The 19,438-nt window shown below is 41.7% G+C and overlaps 2 protein-coding genes across 5 annotated transcripts; one reads left to right on the forward strand and one right to left on the reverse strand.

Annotated features, from left to right (window-relative positions):
• Nucleotides 1-7,799: 7,799 nt before the first annotated feature.
• On the reverse strand, nucleotides 7,800-19,327 carry SLITRK5 (SLIT and NTRK like family member 5). 4 transcript variants are annotated; one of them, XM_089303513.1, is made up of 2 exons: nucleotides 19,258-19,327; nucleotides 7,800-15,844 (listed from the first exon to the last, which is right to left on the reverse strand). In XM_089303513.1, exons 1-2 carry the CDS (start codon nucleotides 19,325-19,327, stop codon nucleotides 12,921-12,923), a joined length of 2,994 nt encoding a protein of 997 aa, XP_089159639.1. In that variant the 3' UTR covers nucleotides 7,800-12,920. The 4 variants fall into 4 exon arrangements, with proteins under 4 accessions (XP_089159639.1, XP_051705953.3, XP_051705952.3 ...); XM_051849993.3 differs by lacking the exon at nucleotides 19,258-19,327 and adding an exon at nucleotides 19,048-19,233; XM_051849992.3 differs by lacking the exon at nucleotides 19,258-19,327 and adding an exon at nucleotides 18,429-19,039.
• Nucleotides 15,855-17,854, forward strand: LOC108177056 (uncharacterized). The gene is made up of 3 exons (XM_089304844.1): nucleotides 15,855-16,881; nucleotides 17,013-17,061; nucleotides 17,167-17,854. Exon 3 carries the CDS (start codon nucleotides 17,324-17,326, stop codon nucleotides 17,852-17,854), a length of 531 nt encoding a protein of 176 aa, XP_089160970.1. The 5' UTR covers nucleotides 15,855-16,881; nucleotides 17,013-17,061; nucleotides 17,167-17,323.
• Nucleotides 19,328-19,438: the final 111 nt, after the last annotated feature.

Genomic DNA, 19,438 nt, shown 5'->3' on the forward strand with positions numbered 1-19,438 from the left:
CCTAAAGTTATGAGCCGATACAGTGAAAATATAAAACCTTTTTGAAACTCAAAGTAATGTAAACCTACCATATAGAGTGATCACAATGTAAAGTGATATATCATTTCACTGAATTGATATTCGCAACATGTCCAAAGTAATCACTTTAAAATATCTTTCTTTACCATACCTAAACATATGTCAAAATCCTTATACTCTACTTAGTTACCAATTCCATCTGGATCATTGCTTTACAAAAGAATTATCAGGAAAAAATGGTACGTTATATATAATGCATGAAAAGAACAGGATAATCTAGATACAGCAATAAATACTTTAAAGAACTGTGAATCACATCTAATTATAGCAATGGAATCTATAATAGCATATCATAAAATGCAGTCTACCAATAACGTAAAGATGTGACTGTGGTTCATGTGAATAATTAATTGTATAGGGACTTTTATATAAAAATTCAATATGCATTAAAGAAATTAAAACAATGAGGAAAATGTGAAACTTTAAACCCAAATCTGGTTTAATTCACAGTACTATTCCAGCATTTCAGTTAAGAAACAATGGTAATAACCAGTCTGTATATACGTATACACATCACGTCAGAATAAATATTTGGCATAAGAAATGACTTATTTATTTAATGGAAATTTTCTTGGTGGCACCCACAGATCCACTGTGACACTTAAAATTGGTAAGAGAGAGAGAGCTACATTGGGTTTGACTAATAGAATGATTACTAAGGAGAAAACCTAGCAACAACAATGACTTGGTTCATTTGAAGAAAATCAGTTCAAATGGCATTTTGTCCAATATTTATGATACTTCATTATACAAATCTGATAGCTATCTTACAATAAATTCTGTTGTAGTGAAATTAAGAATTTTTTGATGATTATTTGACAACTATTTGTCCAAAATTCTGGTTATTATTATATTCATTTAATTACTACTTGATAGTATTAAATTAAGAATTCCTTAAGACTAAGATTTACAATTTTAACAATCGTCTTAGCTTGAGCATACCTGCATTCTTTGTTTCCTTTGCTTCTTTGTAATCCCAGTTCTTCTATATGGGAAATTTCCTGTTTCATGGAAAGCTTTTCAAATTGAAGGGAATCTTAACCAGTAGTGAATATACAGAGAGCAAAACTAAACTAAACATTGCTATTCCTATAATGATATGTACAAATTTGTCAAAGCTGTGTCACAGAGTATGCATAAATAATTTTCAGTACCTTTTCTTTTTGGTCTTTTGAAGTGGCATCTTGAAATGGGCAATCTTTAGCATGCATTTCAGATACTAGCATTAGTTAAAATAAGTGGATACATAAGGTTATAAATATTCATACAACCTGAATTATCATATTAAAACTGAGAGTAGATTTATATTAAATTTTGTCAAATAAATGTGTTTTTGTAATTTCTTAAAGATTTGTTTATGCATTTATGTGAACAGTAGAGTGACAAATAGGGAAAGACAGAGAGAGAGAGTAAAAGAGAGAGAGAGAGAGAGAAATCTTCAATCCACAGTTTTACTCCTCAAATGGCCACAACAGTCAATCTAGGCCAGGCTGAAGCCAGGATGCAGGAACTCCAGTACGCAGGAACTCCATCTTGGTTGCTCACATAGATGTCAGGGGCCCAAGAACTTGTGACATTTGCTGCCCTCCCAGAAGCATTAGTAGGGAGCTAGACTTGAAACATAGCAGCAAAAACTTAAACCAGCACTCCAATATGGGATGCTGGGTCACGACATTGGCCCTATTTTTAAAAAATACTTCCTTAAACTATGTTTGGCTTCTTCTCTGGCACTAGAATTGATGCTACCTTTAGTTTTATACATCCAGTGTGTGTGTGTATGTATATATATATATATATAAAAGTCTAAATTTAAATGTGACTTTATCTTGAAAACTTTCCTAAAGAGAAATTTAACCACGTAAAATTTGAGTAAAATGCATATACATTTAATTTTTACAAAAGCAATACATTTATCAGGATACACATGAGATTTTATATTTTCAAGTTACTTTTAAAAATAATCATAATATTCTATCAGTATGAGTACTTTTTTTCACTCATCTAGATACTGTGTCTTTTTTTTATTATTCAACAAACAGAAATGTAATTTCAACTATTAAGACAGTATGTGTGGGCAATCATTCATATGAATAGCCACATTCTCTTGGACATGAGCATACAGAAGTCCACAGGTTAAGAATTTATGCAATCATGGTTTAAATACTTAAAAAGAGATTCAAATTATTGAAAAACTATGCATTTTTCTTTTTAGAAGTATTTAGTATGAAATAGCTTATGACAGAATAGTTTTAATAGTACACATATATAACAGATGTTTTACGTTTCTAATTTATAAAATTCATTGTTCAAATAACTTCCTTGATAGCAATTTTAGTTTAAATGTTATAAATAAGCTAAAAGTTTATTATGTATCAGTGAACCTATTATTTTGATTTTAAAAAGCAAATAGTGATTATTTTTAAATAATAAAGAGCAATCCAAATTAAGCAATTGAGGATGCAGGAAACAAATTTGGTATAAAAAATGTAAAAGAATAACAAAAGGAAAAGATTTTTCCCAAATACAAAAATGTTACTTCCCCTTTGTTTACATTAAGGATTTTGAAAAGGTGCTTCTTATTCCTCATTATTGCACACAAGAATACTATTTAAAGATTTAGCATATTTTTCATGTTTATGAACAGATTTCTGTTGGATTATTTTGATAATATACCATGATACAAAGTTATTTACTATGGCTGTAGAAACTGCAAATATATATTTTACAAACATAAATGTAATATCCACATATCCTAATTTGTTGACATTATATATATATTTGCTTCTTATTTGAGGAAGAAAATTACAAGGGTTTGTAAAAGAGGAAGAGTGCTACATATTCAAAACCCAAAGTTCTATTTCAATTTACCAATATTCTTTAGTGGAAGAAAGGAGCAACATATCAGATTTTCAAATACATGAATATTAAATATAATCCAAAGGAATTTTAAAATGTGGCTACAAAATCAAATTCTAAACTCATCAACTCTCTGAAATATTTGGAGTGTAGACAATAAGTAAATGTTTTATCATCCAAATAGTAAGATCAAGAAATTCTGGATGGAGAGAATGAAAAATGTTAATTCTGCCATCAAAATATTTTTATGATTTCTAAAATTATGCCATTTGGAGTTTGTAAGCAAAGCTTGAAAATCGGTCTTCACTTAATCCTTTTGATTTTGTCTCTAAGTTCAACAAAATATACAAATTGCATGTCAATTATTTTCCTGCACCTCAAATATGGAGACTGCTATAATTTTCACAAATGATGAAAACTGCCTAAATGATGCTTGGAAAAAGCTTACAAAAATATGTGAATATATACTCAAAAAATACCAATCTATAGTCATGATGTCTTATGACAAAATGCAATGGTATCTTAAAATATTAAAACTTCCCCACTGAAATATACATGTAGTCAGCTCCAGAGAAAAATGTGTCCCCATGTAGGCAGCTGCCCTCAGGAATGTATTATTCCTTTTGGATTACTTTTTCCCTGGAGGAAACATTCTCATTAAAAAGATGAACTGATTTTTTCACACCCAGGGGAAAACACATAGTGCCTAGAAAAGCTTTCTAAATAGATAAACACCTCACCAGACTTAAAAAAAAAAAAAAAAACAAAAAAACAAAAACAGGAGTATATCTGGCATATATCTGTTGAAAATGTCTGCAAATTTCACCAGTATTCCATTAAGTCAGGCCCTCAACTTTAAAGCAGGCATGTAAGTTCAGAACAATCATGATTATCTGCTTATTATAAAAACAATACTTAAGTAATTATACAACAAAATATGCTAAAAATTGGTATATGAGTTCTATGCCCAAGGACTATAGTTTTACATCCATTTTCCTCAAATATCTAAGCTTATTTTCTTTGAAAAATAGTCTAAAAGACAGCCAAAGTATTGCAAAGTATTTCCTGATCTTACTACATTTTAAGTAACATGTAGTTTTTCCCAATGGTTTTCTGAGTTTGCATGCTTAACACTCACCTAACGGAATTACTGACACTTCTTTGGCTATCCTTGCAGTTTAGGTCAAGGTAAAATGTATGATAGAACACTCCTGAAATATTTGCTACTCACTGAATTCACCTTAGTCTGTAGACATCTATAAACACATATTTATTAATTCACTGAATACTCAATAAATACCAAGCAATTCTAGGATCTGATTGATATAAATACAAACTTCATCCCAATTATCTGTTTTCCCCACTGTGTTCTTTATAGTAATGCCTACAAAAATTATTTATAGTTTACTTAGATTTAACTTTTGGTCAGTTAAGTAGAAAAAAATCAAACAAATGATCAAAATGATTCTGGAGTAAGTGTACTGCACAGAATATAGAAAGCCAACATGGTACAGAACATTTGTAAAGACCATAATCACCAAGATCTTTTATTTGGTGGTAGATTCAGTTCGCTAAACTTCCATTTTCTTTCAAGATATTAATTTTAATGTACTTGAGTTTCTGTTCATTAATGGAGGAGATGGCAACTTAATCATTCTGTTAATCATAGGTATGCCACTGGTAACATTTTGTGTTTAAATTGGAGTTCTCTGTTTCTAATGCTCTATTAAGTTGCCTTTAGGAATTTGAAGAGGGACTCAGACTGTCACAGAGACTAGTAAATAGCAGCAGTAGTGACATTTGAAAATACTGAAAAAAGGAAACAATTTTTTTTGTTGGATTATCATCATTCACATTTGTAGGAAAACAGAAAAAAGTAAATTAAAGCTACCTGAATCGTTAATCATTATGAGGGTGAGCACTTGCTAGGTTTAGACTAAAAAGGTGAATGATGTGTCATATATTTGTTGTAGTTATCTAAATTAACTTTGTAAAAGGTCCTTAAATAGTATTAAGTATGCCCACTATTGTGTGACATAAAGGCAAAACAATGGACATTACAAATATAATTTCAAAATGTGTTAAATGCAAACCTCATAGGCAAATATAAGAAAAGGCAAGTATCTAACCTAGAAATAGTACTCAATTTTTTTGAGAAATATCACATATTTTTGAAACTTTCTGAAGACTCAAAGTTAGTTAACAGGGTAAAATGATATAATAAAGTTAGTAAAACTACACTAATAAGGTCTTCCTTTTTCATAGAAGTCTTAACTTTATATTTACTATCAATTATATACAAATTATCATGAAATTAAAAATGATACAGGAGAATTCGAGAAGATCTGCTTCCAAATAATATTATTTTACAACTATTATACACACAAAGTAAGAGAATAATGTTCTCATATGAAAGATAAAGTTATACGTTTCTTAGATGTATGGAATAAATAACAATGTAGATAAATTACTGTGCAGCTAATTTTAGAGTCACAGTTGACATACAACCAGTAGAGAAAACTTATAATGTAACTTTCTTTAAGATCATCATATGACAAGCTCTTTGTTCTCATTTTTACAAATTTAAATTAAGGCAGAGACACAAAAAAAGTTCCCAAGGAACTCAGCATCCATCTAAGGAGGAAAACCGAACATAATTCACAACTGCAGAGTTTCTATTACACCTTTTAGTTACTGGCCACCATTGCTTAGGCAGTAAGGGCAAATAACTTGCAACTATTGTTTTGTTAATTCAGGCACAATTTATTTTGCTTGAAATGAAAGAAAAGTTAAATCTACCTGGACACTAAGCCAAATCCAGAGTGGAAAGAGCTATCTAACTACAACAAAAACTAATAAACTATGTTAGAAAAATGATAGGAAAGACAAAAATCCAAATTTTCACATAATGTGTCAGTTTTTAGTCTCAGAAAAAAATGGGAAAAAAATCTTGAGAAAACCAACATATTTGGGAGGTTTGGGGATCTCATTACATTAACCCTTATTTCCTCTAGGTATACATCGTTTTTAGAGCTATTCATCATGAGCACACTGCACTACTGAAGAATCTATTTCCTTCATCTATTGTCTTGCTCTATTATATCGGGGAAAAAAAAAAAAACTGGGCAGTTCTGTTTCCCCTTCTATTCCAAAGTTTCATTCAATTCTACTGCATCAGACTTTCCAACTTACACTTTCCATCTTAGAAGTGAACGTCTGACGTTTCACTGAATTGACCTTCTGCACTCCTCTAAAGTACATCAGAATTTAAACATTTTGGGGAAAGCTTCTGGTGTAGGCCGTGGCTGTACCAGCACACTTCTTAAGTTACTGCTGCCTCTTCCTCTGTGACGTCCAGGAGCCCGTGGCAGACGGAGAATTTTACAAAGTCGCCCATGACACTGTAAATAACTTAATGTTTGTGCTGACATCTCTAACAGAACATTAGAATATAATAAACAGATTCCCCCTTTGAAAAGAAAAAAGAAAAAACTATTCATCCTAGTTTTTCTCATCTTTAAATCTCATTTTAATGTAAACAGATGTAAAAGCTGCCACCTCATGTATACTGCATATAATGCATTGATACACTCCGAGCTGCCTGAGAATAACACTTAAAAACCATGAACTGTGATCACATGTATTTTAACATTGGAAGGACAAAATTTATTTAAGCATGGTTGAAAGTGTAAATGCCCCATGGTCTAGCAGGTAACATTAAATGAAGCTTGCATGTTGTGACAATATGGAATGGGCTCAGCCAGCTGAAAAGCATTCAGATTCAAATTTGTTAAAGAAAAAAAAAAGCAGAAGTAAAACTGTTCTGGTCAAATAAAAAAGTTTGTTCAGGGAGTTAACTTGTGGGTCACCACTTGGCAAGCCTACTTTAGTATATCCAAAAGTACACAAGAGTGTAGTGGTATTTTGTAAACTGTATGAACTACTGGGTTAATTAGGGTATGAAATTTTAAGTACATTTACTAAGAAATCAACAACTTTCCCTATTTGGGATTATTTCTGAGTGGTAAAGCAGTCCATTAAAAATCCTTATCACTTCACTCATATAAAATTCTCTTTACATAGTCCTTAGTCATTTACATGTGCATAGTTCCATAGGGAATGATGTGCAGCAATCCCTTAAAATTCATGCAAATTGGCAAACTGGACAATTATACCAACATTTTTTTTAAATTAAAGCATGATTTTTTTGGTGCACGATATACGTAGATACATTATTACTGGTAAGATGCATTTACTCATCAATTATGCATGTTTACATACTGACTTTCATACTGAAGATCTAAAATTTTAGTCTGCATGACACCAATGAACCTGTGATGTATAAAGCATGCTGGTCATCAGAAATCTGGAAAAGAACTTTGATAATCAATTAATATGAGGTTCTCACCTCTCATGTTTTATTTAAATACACACATACTACATTGAGAATATTGGTATCTAATATTAAATTTTCATTTTAATGATCTCTACAAGAAGAATCTTAAAGTATTTTAGTTAGGAAGAATAAAAATTATCACTGTTGGAAAAAAATGAATTTGTAAGTAAAAGTTTCAATTATGCACCTTCCAGGACATTAAAAGTAACAGAATTTTTCTACTTTCACTTATATGTACATGGATATGACTCAAAATTGAAGTATTGCAATGAAATTTGAAGTAAATGGTGATAAATTGAAAACCTCTCTTAAAATGTATGATCTGTAATAAGTTTGACTAAAGAAGACCAAAGTATTGATGCTGTTTAGTTCCATCTATGCATATGTCAAATAAAAACATTAATGAGGAAACATAAAAAATTAATCCTACAAAATATTGATTCATTATTTCCAATTTTAGGAACACATGTAATTTTTAAACAGGAACATGTTTATTTTATAGTAGAAATATACAATATTTCTTTATGTTCACTGATAGAGATGGTTAATTAAAAAAAACTCATTGGAAGATTTCCATCAATATAGTCCTATGAATGTCTTCTTCTATAAAATGACTTTCCTAATACACAATAAAAACATATCTGACATACTTAGCATTGTGCAATATATCATTACATTTTTATTTTTGACAGTGAATAGAACAAAAGACAGTCCAATTATTCCATATTTGCATTATATCAATTCTCTATGAAATATTTGTAGTTTGATCTTCAAAAGTTTTTTTTATAAGAAGTAATCTAAATCACTCAAACTTAATTAGGGTTAAATATTTTTCTTTTAAAAACTGAGTACAAAAATTATTCATTTACTAGTACTTGTATAATTACCATGAGGAATATCTGACCTATGTCTTTGTAAGCCAAATGGTCTGCTAAACACAATCAAAGAAAAAAATAGTATGACATTATTGTCACAGTCAAACATTTATATTACATCACATTCTTTCCTTTCCCGCAATCTTACATTCCTGAAGCATGAAGGTATAATCTGAATTCCTTAAAATTTTTCAAATAGAGCCCTGGATGAAAGCTGTGTCTGCAATCACCCCTTTATAATCCATCTGTTATTGTTTGACACATAAATGTTAAATATACTTATGGCAATATATATGGGTACTGCAGTTATAGAGGCATTAAATTGAATTAACATTAACAACAAATAAATACAATTGTCAAATGCAATATTAATGGTGACAAATTTTGTTTGGATATAGATGTTAGCTAACATTTTTTAGGCACATGACTTATGTCTATCCAACTAGTTTAACTTATTAATATATTTGTACTTGTAAATAACAGAGAACTTCAAGTGGTTTGAGGGACATTATTCATAAATTAATTAGTTAAACTGATAGCACCTTAATTACCATTTTCACATTTTATTCTCTTTGCTAATCAGTCAGCTAAATGGGCTGGATTCTAGTGTTGAATTATATTCCTTCGATATTTCTGCTTCCTCTTTAGTGTACATGTTGCCATGCCTGCAAACATCTTAATCTAGTGTAACAAACATATTTCCAAATGAATTGGGAGCATATTTGTGGCCTACTTTGGGAACAATCTACTGAGCTCTTGAAATTAAATAACCAATGGGTTCTTTTTTTTTTTTTTTTTTTTTTGCATTTCAACAAAAGGACTAAACCATTCTCACTCTTTTCCTCCTCAGATAAAATGAAGAAAAGAAGACAGGAAAGAAAGGAAGGAGAAAGGGAGGAGATACAAAGAAATAGGCAGAGGGTCACAAATAATGAGAAAGCAGATAAGATTAATTTGAATAATTTGCCAGAAATGTAACATATTAAACAAAGAATTGATGTGTAACAGAAGCAACTGAAATCTTAGATTAATCTATATTCCTAAATTGTAACCTGTTTCACATGATGTGTAGGTGTTCTTCTTAGACACTAGGATGATTTTCCTACTGAGGTTGAGGGAACAGGGAAGAAGTATAGACTCAGGTACTCAAAACAGTTGCCAACACCTTCTAATTCGCATGTATAATGGTCAGAATTTTGCCTAACCCAAAGATGTATTCCAGGTGGGACTTGTGTGCTAACCCTGTTTATCTCATAAGCTGGACCAACAGTACCTGGAAATGACTTTGTGTACTGCCATATAAATTATCTACATTTACATGGAATATGGTTATTTTGTCTAGGGATAATTTAAATATTTACACTAAATCCTTAGAGATAAAAATAATAGTTTGTAATATCTACCTGGAAAAACATTTATTTGAGATTATGTAACATACCAAATAAAATAGTCACAAAGAATAAGCTTAGTTTGCATCCAAATTTTAATTGATGCCTGAAACATTATATATTGTTGTTCCCCAAAATACTGTGGAGAGAATCTGCAAGACTGCTTAGTCCAATCATATACCATTGATCAATCAATATAATGATTTACTCAGTGAACAACCTGAAATATTAAAAATCAAAATTTCAAATGCACACAAGTATTGTTCTGTCTATGTTAATGCCCTGGTAGGAGGCCATGTATACGGAGAAAAATAATTCATTTTTAATTCTGTACAGTTTCATGATTCTGACATGACATGGTAATTTTCCCTTCAAGTTTATCAGAGACAGGATGATTTCCCTTTTTATCCTCTTACTCTACTTGGGAAAATATAAGTTATATATCAGAAGTAATCTTTATTAATAAATCATATAATTGTTATTCTTGAGATTAAAAAATGTTGGACACCTAAGAAAGTGTATAAATAAAAATAACCTACAGAATATATGTGACAAGATTGATGAAATGGTGTTGGCTTGAAAATAATAAAACATTATAAATCTTTGAAAATTACACTAATGAACTTTCTTTGGAAATTACCTGAATTGTCCAGAACTATGTCTTTAATTTCATGTAATACTTATTTCAATTGTTAAGATTAGGAAATTAAGAAATGAATCTTAGGTAACCTGGAGGAATCCACATTGCATTAATACCTTATCATTTATAAAACACTGTCATGTCTATATGTAATAATATTGAGGAAATAATACTGACATTGTAAAAGAAAAAAAGTAATTCTCAACATGAATAAACATTAATAGCAACCCCAATTGTGAAATGAAATGCTAGTACTTATTCATTTTTTTTCTCCCTAATCCTGGGTCTAAAATTGAGGAAGTAAAGTGCAAAAGATACTTTTTTTTTTCATGATAGTATCATGGAATTATTAAGCTTATTCCTTTCCTCTTTGAAGAAACATTTGGAAGGGAAACTATTGCAAAGAATATGGATAGCTTACCATACTTGGTCAATGTAGCGTTACAATTAAAAAAAATTTTTTTTTATAATTCCTCAGGGAAACTGATACGACCTGCTCAATCTGAATTCAAACAGTTACTGTCAATTTACTCATGGGTGAATGCTGCCTCTTTGTGGCAGAATGCCATGGAAATTGTTCCTTAAACACAAAGTTCATGAACAGCCTTTGATATTTTACCCATTCTAAGGAAGATGAAGTGGGCATTCACCATTAACAACACAGTACATGGCCCTTTCAATTTCAGATTCGTTCAAATGTTCCTTATCCTGAAGAACTAATCCACATTAACTGCCAAACAGGCGATTCGGTTATACCCACCAGCATGTTGAACAATTAGGTTACCAACCAACCTCAGATAATGTATCCATCATACTTGTTGAAGGTAGTTTGACACAAGTTAAGATATGGAAGTTATGGAAAAGTACAGGCTGAATAAATAACACTGACATGACAAAATACATAATACTGAGAGAAAAGCGAATGTGCAATATATCACTTACCATGCTCCGTGTATCAGATGAATACTTCAGTAGGGAAGCAACGTATACAGTTAAAATATCATTAATAAACACGTTGCGTGATGCATTCAGAAAAAAATATACTTCCCTGAACCAATAAAGGCATAAATTAGACATATGTACATTTTAAGATTTTTTATAAATGGGGGAGATCTTTTTCTATTAGGAATACAGTTTAGCTCCTAGTTCCTAAATTGTTAATAACTGGAATCCCATCAATCACACAAAGCTAAAACTTTTACACTTTGAGTAATCATTACTTCAATCCCTCATATTTGACATAGTTATCAAGTGTTTATTCAGAAACTATTTAAAAAAATTACATGTGCTGGGATACATATGAGACTGTAACAACAGTAGCCCCATCTTACAGAGATCCTGTTTGTCCTTAGCATCACTGCTTGCTGCCCAGAGGGATAACCACATTGTATAGAGAGACTTGTACAGTCCATCATTTGGTCTTCTGAGGTGCCAGTACACGTGGATCTGTACAAATGCGACTGGGTTTGGTTAAACAATCAGAAACTCGGCTACAATAGTAGTCAAATCAACACATCATTTTGGTTCACTAATAAAAATACTTTGAAGTCTTCTCTAATAAAACCAAAAACTTGCACACAATTCTCACTGGAATGGCCCGAATAATTGCCCTATTTTTTTCCCTTTATACATTAGGATACAATCAGCCTTGTTTTGTTTTAATTTTTAAATTACAGATCCAATTGGGGTGGGTTGCATTGGCTTTTAACGATTTTGCCATTAACAGCTCCACATTTTTAATGATTTAAAATGCCTTTCTGGTATCACTCGGGTTTTGGAAATGCAGCTCCTAATACAATGCGACACCTCTGCAAAAAAAAAACCATAGGCTAAATAGTGAAGGAAAGAGGAATGCTAAATGTGCATATAAAAATAGGTGCTACAATAAAATATTTGTATATTTCATCAATAAGTTATTTTGACTAATCAATTATGGATCATATAGCTCTGTAAATTTTAATGATTTGTCCACATCTATAGTGATCCTTTTCAGGATCACAATTTTTTTGTTGTTTTTCGTTGTTTTGTTTTGTTTTTAAATTCAAATGTCCAGAATGCATACAAACACATCCTTTAAAAACAAAGGAGAGGAATGAGCCGGGAGGAGGAGGAAGGGGAGGGGGGAGAGAGAGAGAGAGAGAACAAACTTCCTGTTAAAGTTGCGGTGTGCTAATCTCTCCGCCAAAGCCATGTAGACCCACCCAAGGCTTAGAGGAGGAGAATGGGGGGAGGGGGTGGAAGTGGAGTGGGGCGTGGTGCGGTGCGGCAAAGGGAGAGAAAGAGGAGGATCTGCGCGCTGCCATCGTCCACCTCGCTAACGCACCTCCAACACGACCGCGACCCTCTCCTCCCGCCCACCCAGCAAGAGAAAACGTGACGGACCCAACTTACACAAATGTTCCCCGCGTGTAAAACGAAAAGGGAAAAAAAAAAAAAAAAAACCAAACTGCACACCCTTTCAGTTATCTTCCGCCGAAGCTGAGAACCCTGTGCCAAGGCACTTCGCCCTAAACGTTGAGACGGCACGGCTCATCACGCGTGTGCACCGTGCGCGCGTCTGCTTTGCTCGCTTGCTCGCGTTTTGTTTTGTCGCGTTTGTTCTGTTGCAACGCAAAGCGCTCCGAGAAGGGGGTGGGGGACGGGGGACGGGGGGCGGGGGGCGGGGTGGGAGTTTCTTTGCTTGTTCGTTAGAACTGGCTGAATGTGGTCTGTTTTTCCAGCACTTCGAGGTAGTCCGGCTCAACGTTTAGTTTTGCTTTTAACTCCAGATACTCGTTCCGGTTGGGTTCTACAAAGACAGCACTCGGGGGGCTGTAGAGCACCGGTTCCCGCAGCCGGCTGTCCCCCGCCCCCGGGTGCAAATACTGGTGGGGCCGCCGCAAGTCATAGTTGGGGGAGAAGGTGTACGCAGCCGGGCTGCACGGGAATTTGGGATATTCCGGGAGGCTGTTGCCGGCGGGGGTGGTGGAGCAGTGTTTCTCTGGTTCTAAAATGCCCCTGTAAAAGCGGTCGGCGTCCTGCACCGGCGACAGCAGGTCCTCCCGGGGCTCGATGGTGCTGACGCTGTAGGCGGGGCTCCGCAAGTGGTGGCTTTCCCGCCTCTCCTCGTCCCCCGGCTGCAGCTGCAGCTGCGGCGGGGGCGGGGGCTGCGGCTGCGGCTGCGACTGCGGCTGGGGCAGCAGCGGCGGCGGCGGCGGCGGCGGCGGCTGCTGCAGGTGGTGGTTGCCGCCGTAGGTGACCTTGAGCTCGTGCAAGTCTTTGTAATCCTCCACCGAGTTGCCCTCCCGCGAGCGGTAGATGGGGTTTTTGCACATGTGGCCCAGAGGGTGCGGGATGTACTCGTACACGTGGCCCGCGGGCGTCTTCACCTTGGGCAGCGCCGGGCCGCGGTGGTGCACGTGCGCGTGGGGGTGGCCGCCCGCGCCGCCGCCGCCGGCCCCGCCGCCGCCGTACACGCTGTACTGCATGTTGAAGGAGCTCACGTCCGAGTTGTTGGTGCTGGTGTGGTCGCTCTGGCTCTTCTTCCGGCGCTTCATGACCAGCACGAAGAGCCCGGCGGCCACGAAGACGGACATGATGAAGACCAGCAGCAGGCTGAGGATGAGCACGGACAAGGGCACCGACGACGCCCCTCCGCCCGCACCCAAGCCCGCGGGCGCCCCGGTGCCGTTGAAACGCACGGCGGGCGTGGTCACCGCGCCGGTCCTCGCGGGCCCCTGGATGGAGGAGGGCGTGGGCGTGGAGACCACCACGTCCGAGTGGTCCGGGCACAACAGCTCCGATTTGATGGCGCGCATGTCCGTCTCTGCGAACTTCTTGGGCGCCTTGCAGATGACCTCGTCCACGAGGACGCCGGCCTTGAGCTGCTCGACCCACAGCTTCAAGCCCACCACGTCGCAGGTGCAATCCCAGGGGTTGTCGTGCAGGTCGATCTGGATGAGCGACTTGAGCTGGTCCAGGACTCCGCTCACGGGCAGGGAGGCGAAGTGGTTGCTCCGCAGGTTCAGCCGCAGGAGGGTGAGGCCCGAGAAGACGCCCGAGGGCATGGCCTGCAGGAGGTTGTTGTTCAGGAAGAGCAGCTGCAGGTTCGGCACCGGGTCGAAGGTGCCGGCCTGGATCTCGCGGATGAGATTGTACTGGAGGAAGAGATACTGCAGGCTCTGCAGGCCGAAGAACAGCTCCGGGCTCAGCCTCTCGATCCGGTTGCCGTTCAGGTAGAGGCGCCGCAGGTTGGCAAGGTCCCCGAAGGCGCGGTCCTGGATCACCGAGATGCGGTTGTTGCCCAGGTGCAGGAGGTCCAGCCCCGTGGCCTCCAAGAAGTCTGTCCTGCGCACGACGGCGATGTAGTTCTCCGTCAGGTACATTTTCTTGGGATTATAGGGCTTGGGCTGCAACTCGGCGATGCTCTCGATCTTGCGCTCCTGGCAGTTCACGTTGAGGCCGAGATCCGAGATCTGCAGGTTGCAAGTGCACGCGGTGGGACACTCCAAAGGCACCGGGGATTTGGTCTGGTAGGCTATGCTGGGGCCGTAGTTGCCATAGCCCAAGTCCTTGGAGGGCTGCCTAGAAGTGGGGCGCACCCTGGGCTTGTTGGGCTGGCGGGTCCCCTTAGGGGGCTTCAAAGGGGGTTTGTAAACAGCAGAGGAGGAGGTGGCCACCGAGTTCACCGAGGCCGGGGTGGTGTGCAAGTACCCCGTGGTGCTCAAAGGCGTCTGCGGCCTCATCTCGTAGTCGGAAATAAGTTTCCTGGGGCAAAGCTCCTGCTTGGATACCTCATCCAAGTCCCTGCCGTGCAAGCGGAAGGGGGTCTCACAAACCACATCCCCCACCAGGGCCGAGTAGGAGATGCTGTCCAACCAATCCTTGAGGGAGATCAGCTCACAGGAGCAATTCCAGGGGTTTTCCTCCAGCTGTAACTCCACGACTTTATCCATGTGCTGCAACAGCCCCACGTAGGGCAGCAGTTTCAGCCGGTTCCCCCGCAGGTCCAAGTGCGTTAAGGGCACAAAACGGAAAAGATTGTTGGGTAAACTGGACAAGAGATTGTCATTGAGGATGAGCACCTGCAACAAATGCAGCTTCGCAAAAGCACTGGGCTCAATGATGCTGATGTAGTTGTAATCGACCTGTAGGTACTCCAGGTTCTCCAAGCCAAGGAACGTGTCATCCCGCAGAAGTTCCAGTTTGTTGTTGTTCAGATGCAGCCTCCTCAAACCCCGCAGCCCATGGAAAGCCCCAGTCTCAATGTCCTGGATAACATTGCTCCCCAGGTGCAGAATTGAAGCCCCGGTGTAATTGACAAACTCATTGGGATAGAGACGGTTCAAAAGGTTTCCAGACAGCAAGAGGTGGTAGACTGGGAAACGTGGAGGGCTGATTTCAGAGAGACTGATGATCCCCCGGTTCTCACAGCTCACAGTTAAAACGCCGTCCTTTTCCTCACAAGGACATGCATTGTCACAGATTTCCCCATAATAATCGATGGTTTCTGCACACGAGAGGACGAGAGATGTTACAGCAAACGCTAGAGTCTGCAGCATCCAGCTATGCATTTTTCTGTGAAGGTCCTGCTCCAAAGTTACTGGGGGGCAGCAAGTGTGCATTTTACCTCCTGCAAGGGAGAGAGGGAACAAGGAAACAACAGAACATGACAAAATTTTAAGGGATTACAAGTCTCTCTCTCGGTAGGATTTTCTCTGAAACCCAGGAGGGCCGGTGAATGACAGCCCTCCCCGCCATCTCCCAGTGGATCAGCCACATTCTCCAGACTTTATTAAAATCTGATACTCATTTTGATTTAAAGGTTGATTCCATTTTTTTCTAATAAGCACGCTGCAAATGTGCGGCTCCTTACAATATCAGGGCAGATAAAGTCCCACGTTGGTGTTTGCCTCCACTGCCCCCCCCCTTTCAAAACCAACCCATAAATATACATAAAATGGCTGTCAGTTCAGTCTCATGGTTCTAATTTAAGAGAAAAGAAGCACCATTTTACAAGGCTCCCCTCACCTAGATCCAGCCTTCACCCCCACCTTCCCCAACTCCTTTCTTTCGGAACCTCTTCAGTTAACAGTTCACCATGGAGGTCTCCCATCTTCACAGAATTGAAGGCAAGGAGCCAGAATACCTGGGTTATTTTCAGATCATCGCCCAGAAATGCCAGGGTGGCAACCTAAAGAATACTTTTCCAGGCAGAAAAGGATGCACGAGAATGCATTGAAAAGGAGCCAGAAGCAGCTCTTAAATCACCAATTGTCTTCGGAAGCTTTGAGTAAGGAGGAAGAAAAAAAGAAGAGGAAGAGGGCGTTCGCTTTGATGGTGGACCTCACTACCACGCTATTAAGCACATCAGCGTCCTAATTGCTCGCACGGTGCCACTTAGCAGCGCTTCCCCGAGAGCGCCCTGCGACGACTTCTCCTCATTGATCATGTCAGCGACGCCAGCAAACTGCATCTTTAAGCCACTGAAACGCTTCTGCACGGTGGATTACAAAAAGAACTCGGCGAAGGAAATCTGCAGTCTCGGAACACCGCCGTTACCTTGAGTTGCAAGAGGACGCTCCTAGCATTTACCCGGAATCAGCTCAAAGTAAACCGAGGACCGGCGCCAAAGCCTACCTCACCTCGGCCCCGCTCCTGTTTCTCACGGTATGCAAAGCTAACCCTAGGAATTCACAGCATCGGGACTGAGAACCACCTCGCCAGCACTCCCATCTTTGGAGTTGCTTATTACATTTAATTGTCAATGCTGCCCCCCCCCCACTTTTTTTTTCCATCAGGGAAAGGGCGGCTGGACTGATTAGGAGGCAAAGCAGAGGGTGGAGAACAGTAAGTGCATGGGTCAGAGCTTTAATATCCGAATTTCACCTCCCCTGCCCCCCTCCAAGGAACCCATATGACACCCCCTCCCCTTTTTTCTTTTTTGTCCCCTAGCAAGCTGCCTTCCACTTGTGGTCGACAGCACCACTCTCAAAGGAGGGACCTACATGGAGCGAGTGTGTGCGTGTTAGTGCGGGTGCGTTGGCGAGCGGGGCCGCGTGCGGGCTGGGGGAGTGGGGGTGGAGGCTGGGGGGGGGGGGGCTGGCATTTGATGGAGACGCCGGGTTCTGGGAGCCACTGCCTATTCTCTAGCCAGCCTCGCCTTCTTCATGGCCACCGACGTCTGATGTGGAACCGTAAAGCCCACACGGAAACCGAGTCGCTTCCGAGAGACACGGGTTCGAGCCTGGAGACCGCGCTCTGGGTCGCCCAGATCCGCGTGTTGGGCAGCGCTGCCCTTCACCACGCCAAGAGCGCACGGGTGCCCAAGAGCCCCTCACGTGCGGTCCAGACCGATGGGGACCACCGTGTGAACACCTCCCCGGAGGCATCCCCGACCTCCCCGCGCAGCGGTCGACAGCTCCCGGCTTCAAAGCCGCAACACCAGCCCCGAGGAAAGCGAAACGTTTACCTTAGAATTTCGTTTCTCCACTGGCTCCAATCTGCACAGCCATTCAGCAGCGCGGGGCGCCCTCCCCCGCCCTGCCCGTGCTCCCCGCCCCCACTCACCCCCCAACTCCAGCTGAGAACCCATTGCAAATTGTGTCCAGCCAGCGTGCAACTCCGGCGTTTACAACTTTAATTCAGTTCTGGTTCGCCTGGGTTGCAGAGCTTCCCCTCTCACCCCACTCCCTTTCCCCTCCTCCTTGCCATCAAAGGAGAACGAATATTTGAGAAAATAAAGTTGAATGAGCCGGGGAAGGCTGACATGCTGACTGGGAAAAGCACCTGCGATGTAAATTCGCGGGTGCGCTCTACCTTCTCAAAGGATCATTTTTTCCCTCCTCTCTTTCGCTCTCTCTCTTTTTTTTTTTTTTTTCTAGAGAGCGGGGGCGGGGGACTGTATCTGTTCTCCCCCAAAGAATTCAGACCCCGGATCTCCGCCCTGCACAGCGCTGCACGGAGCAGCTTGGGGCCGCTCGGGCTATAGCCACACACCCAGGCCGGACCCGCGGCTCGCGGCACAGCTGCTCCAACGGCCGCCCAGGCAGAAGCACCCGGAGTTCCAGGACGCGAGGCTCCCCTCCCCCACCCCGCCCCAAAGAGAAGGAAGGGAAAAGGGAGGCAGGAGGGGAGGGAGGAGAGGGGAAGCAAGCCACCCCGCCGCACGCACAGACACACGCGAGCCTCTTTTGCAAAGTAAACGGCAGACTTACCCCGTCTCACGTCTCCGGGGCCCACTCATGATAGCCACCCTTAAAAAAAAATACCTCTTCGGGGTGTGCTCTGGCTTTCTGAAGCCCAGGCTGGGCGAGCAGGCGGCGAGCAGTGCGGTCCCGGCGGTGGAGCCCAAGAGGCGCCCGGACGCCGCCAGCCCCGGGGGCCGCCGCCGCGGTGGCGACCGCGGGTTCCGGGGCTCCCCCAACGGCTCTCCCCGGCGCTCTCCGCGGTAGTCGGAGCGGGCAGCGGGGTTGGGGGGGTGCGGGGAGGGAGCGCGGGGGGCGATCGCGAGCGGTGGGATGGGAAGGGAGGGGGAGGGGGCGGCGGAGGACCGGCTGAAGAGGCGCCTCGCGGTAGGGGCTGGGAGCTGAAGCCGGGCGGGGTGCGGAGGGGGAGAAGCTGCCGGGAGGGGAGGCGCGGAGCGGGAGGAGGGGGACGCCGACAGGGCAGCCTGGCCCCGCCGGCCCTGCCAACGTGACGGCCGGGCTGGCCGAGCGCTCGAGACCGCTCGCACCCAGGCGCCCACCCTCGCCTCTGCGCGACCGCGGGGTCCCCGGCACCCTCGGCTGCACCCCCTCAGCCCCTAACTCCCACCCCCATCGGGCGGGTACTTACAGTTCCCATCTGCAGAGGGGGGCAACTTTCTCCAGGCCAGCAGTGGCCGCCGCCGCCGCCCCCTCCAGCCGCCTGGGGCTCCACGCACCCTCCGGCCTGGGTTCGCGCCTGCCGGCCGGCCAGCCAGCCCTCCCCTCCCCCCCTGCGCTCTCCTCCTCGCCGTCTTCACCACATTCCCCCCTGGTCAGTGGCGCACGCCCGGGGCCGAGCCAGAGGGAGCGGGGCGCGAGGAGGGTGTGCATGCATCGCCCGCCTTCTTCTTGCAGCGCACGCTGTACATGGTAGTGAGGGGGCGAGCGAAGGTGGCACCGGCCCCTCAGCTGCTCCCGCGGCGGCGGCGGCGGCGGCTGCGGCTGCTGCGCTGTCCTCCGCCCCCCGCGCGGCGGCGACC

The sequence above is a fragment of the Oryctolagus cuniculus genome, chromosome 9 (genome assembly GCF_051225735.1).
Source record: "Oryctolagus cuniculus isolate XC-2025 breed Fujian yellow rabbit chromosome 9, ASM5122573v1, whole genome shotgun sequence".
NCBI lineage: Eukaryota > Metazoa > Chordata > Mammalia > Lagomorpha > Leporidae > Oryctolagus > Oryctolagus cuniculus.

Bases quoted from the DNA above. Each gene is read 5' to 3' on its own strand.
- SLITRK5 (XM_089303513.1), bottom strand. From the start codon at position 19,327: ATGTACAGCGTGCGCTGCAAGAAGAAGGCGGGCGATGCATGCACACCC. The intron at 15,845-19,257 runs GCTCGGCCCCGG...TCTCCCTTGCAG, and splicing joins CTCGCGCCCCGCTCCCTCTG to GAGGTAAAATGCACACTTGC.
- LOC108177056 (XM_089304844.1), top strand. From the start codon at position 17,324: ATGGAGACGCCGGGTTCTGGGAGCCACTGCCTATTCTCTAGCCAGCCT.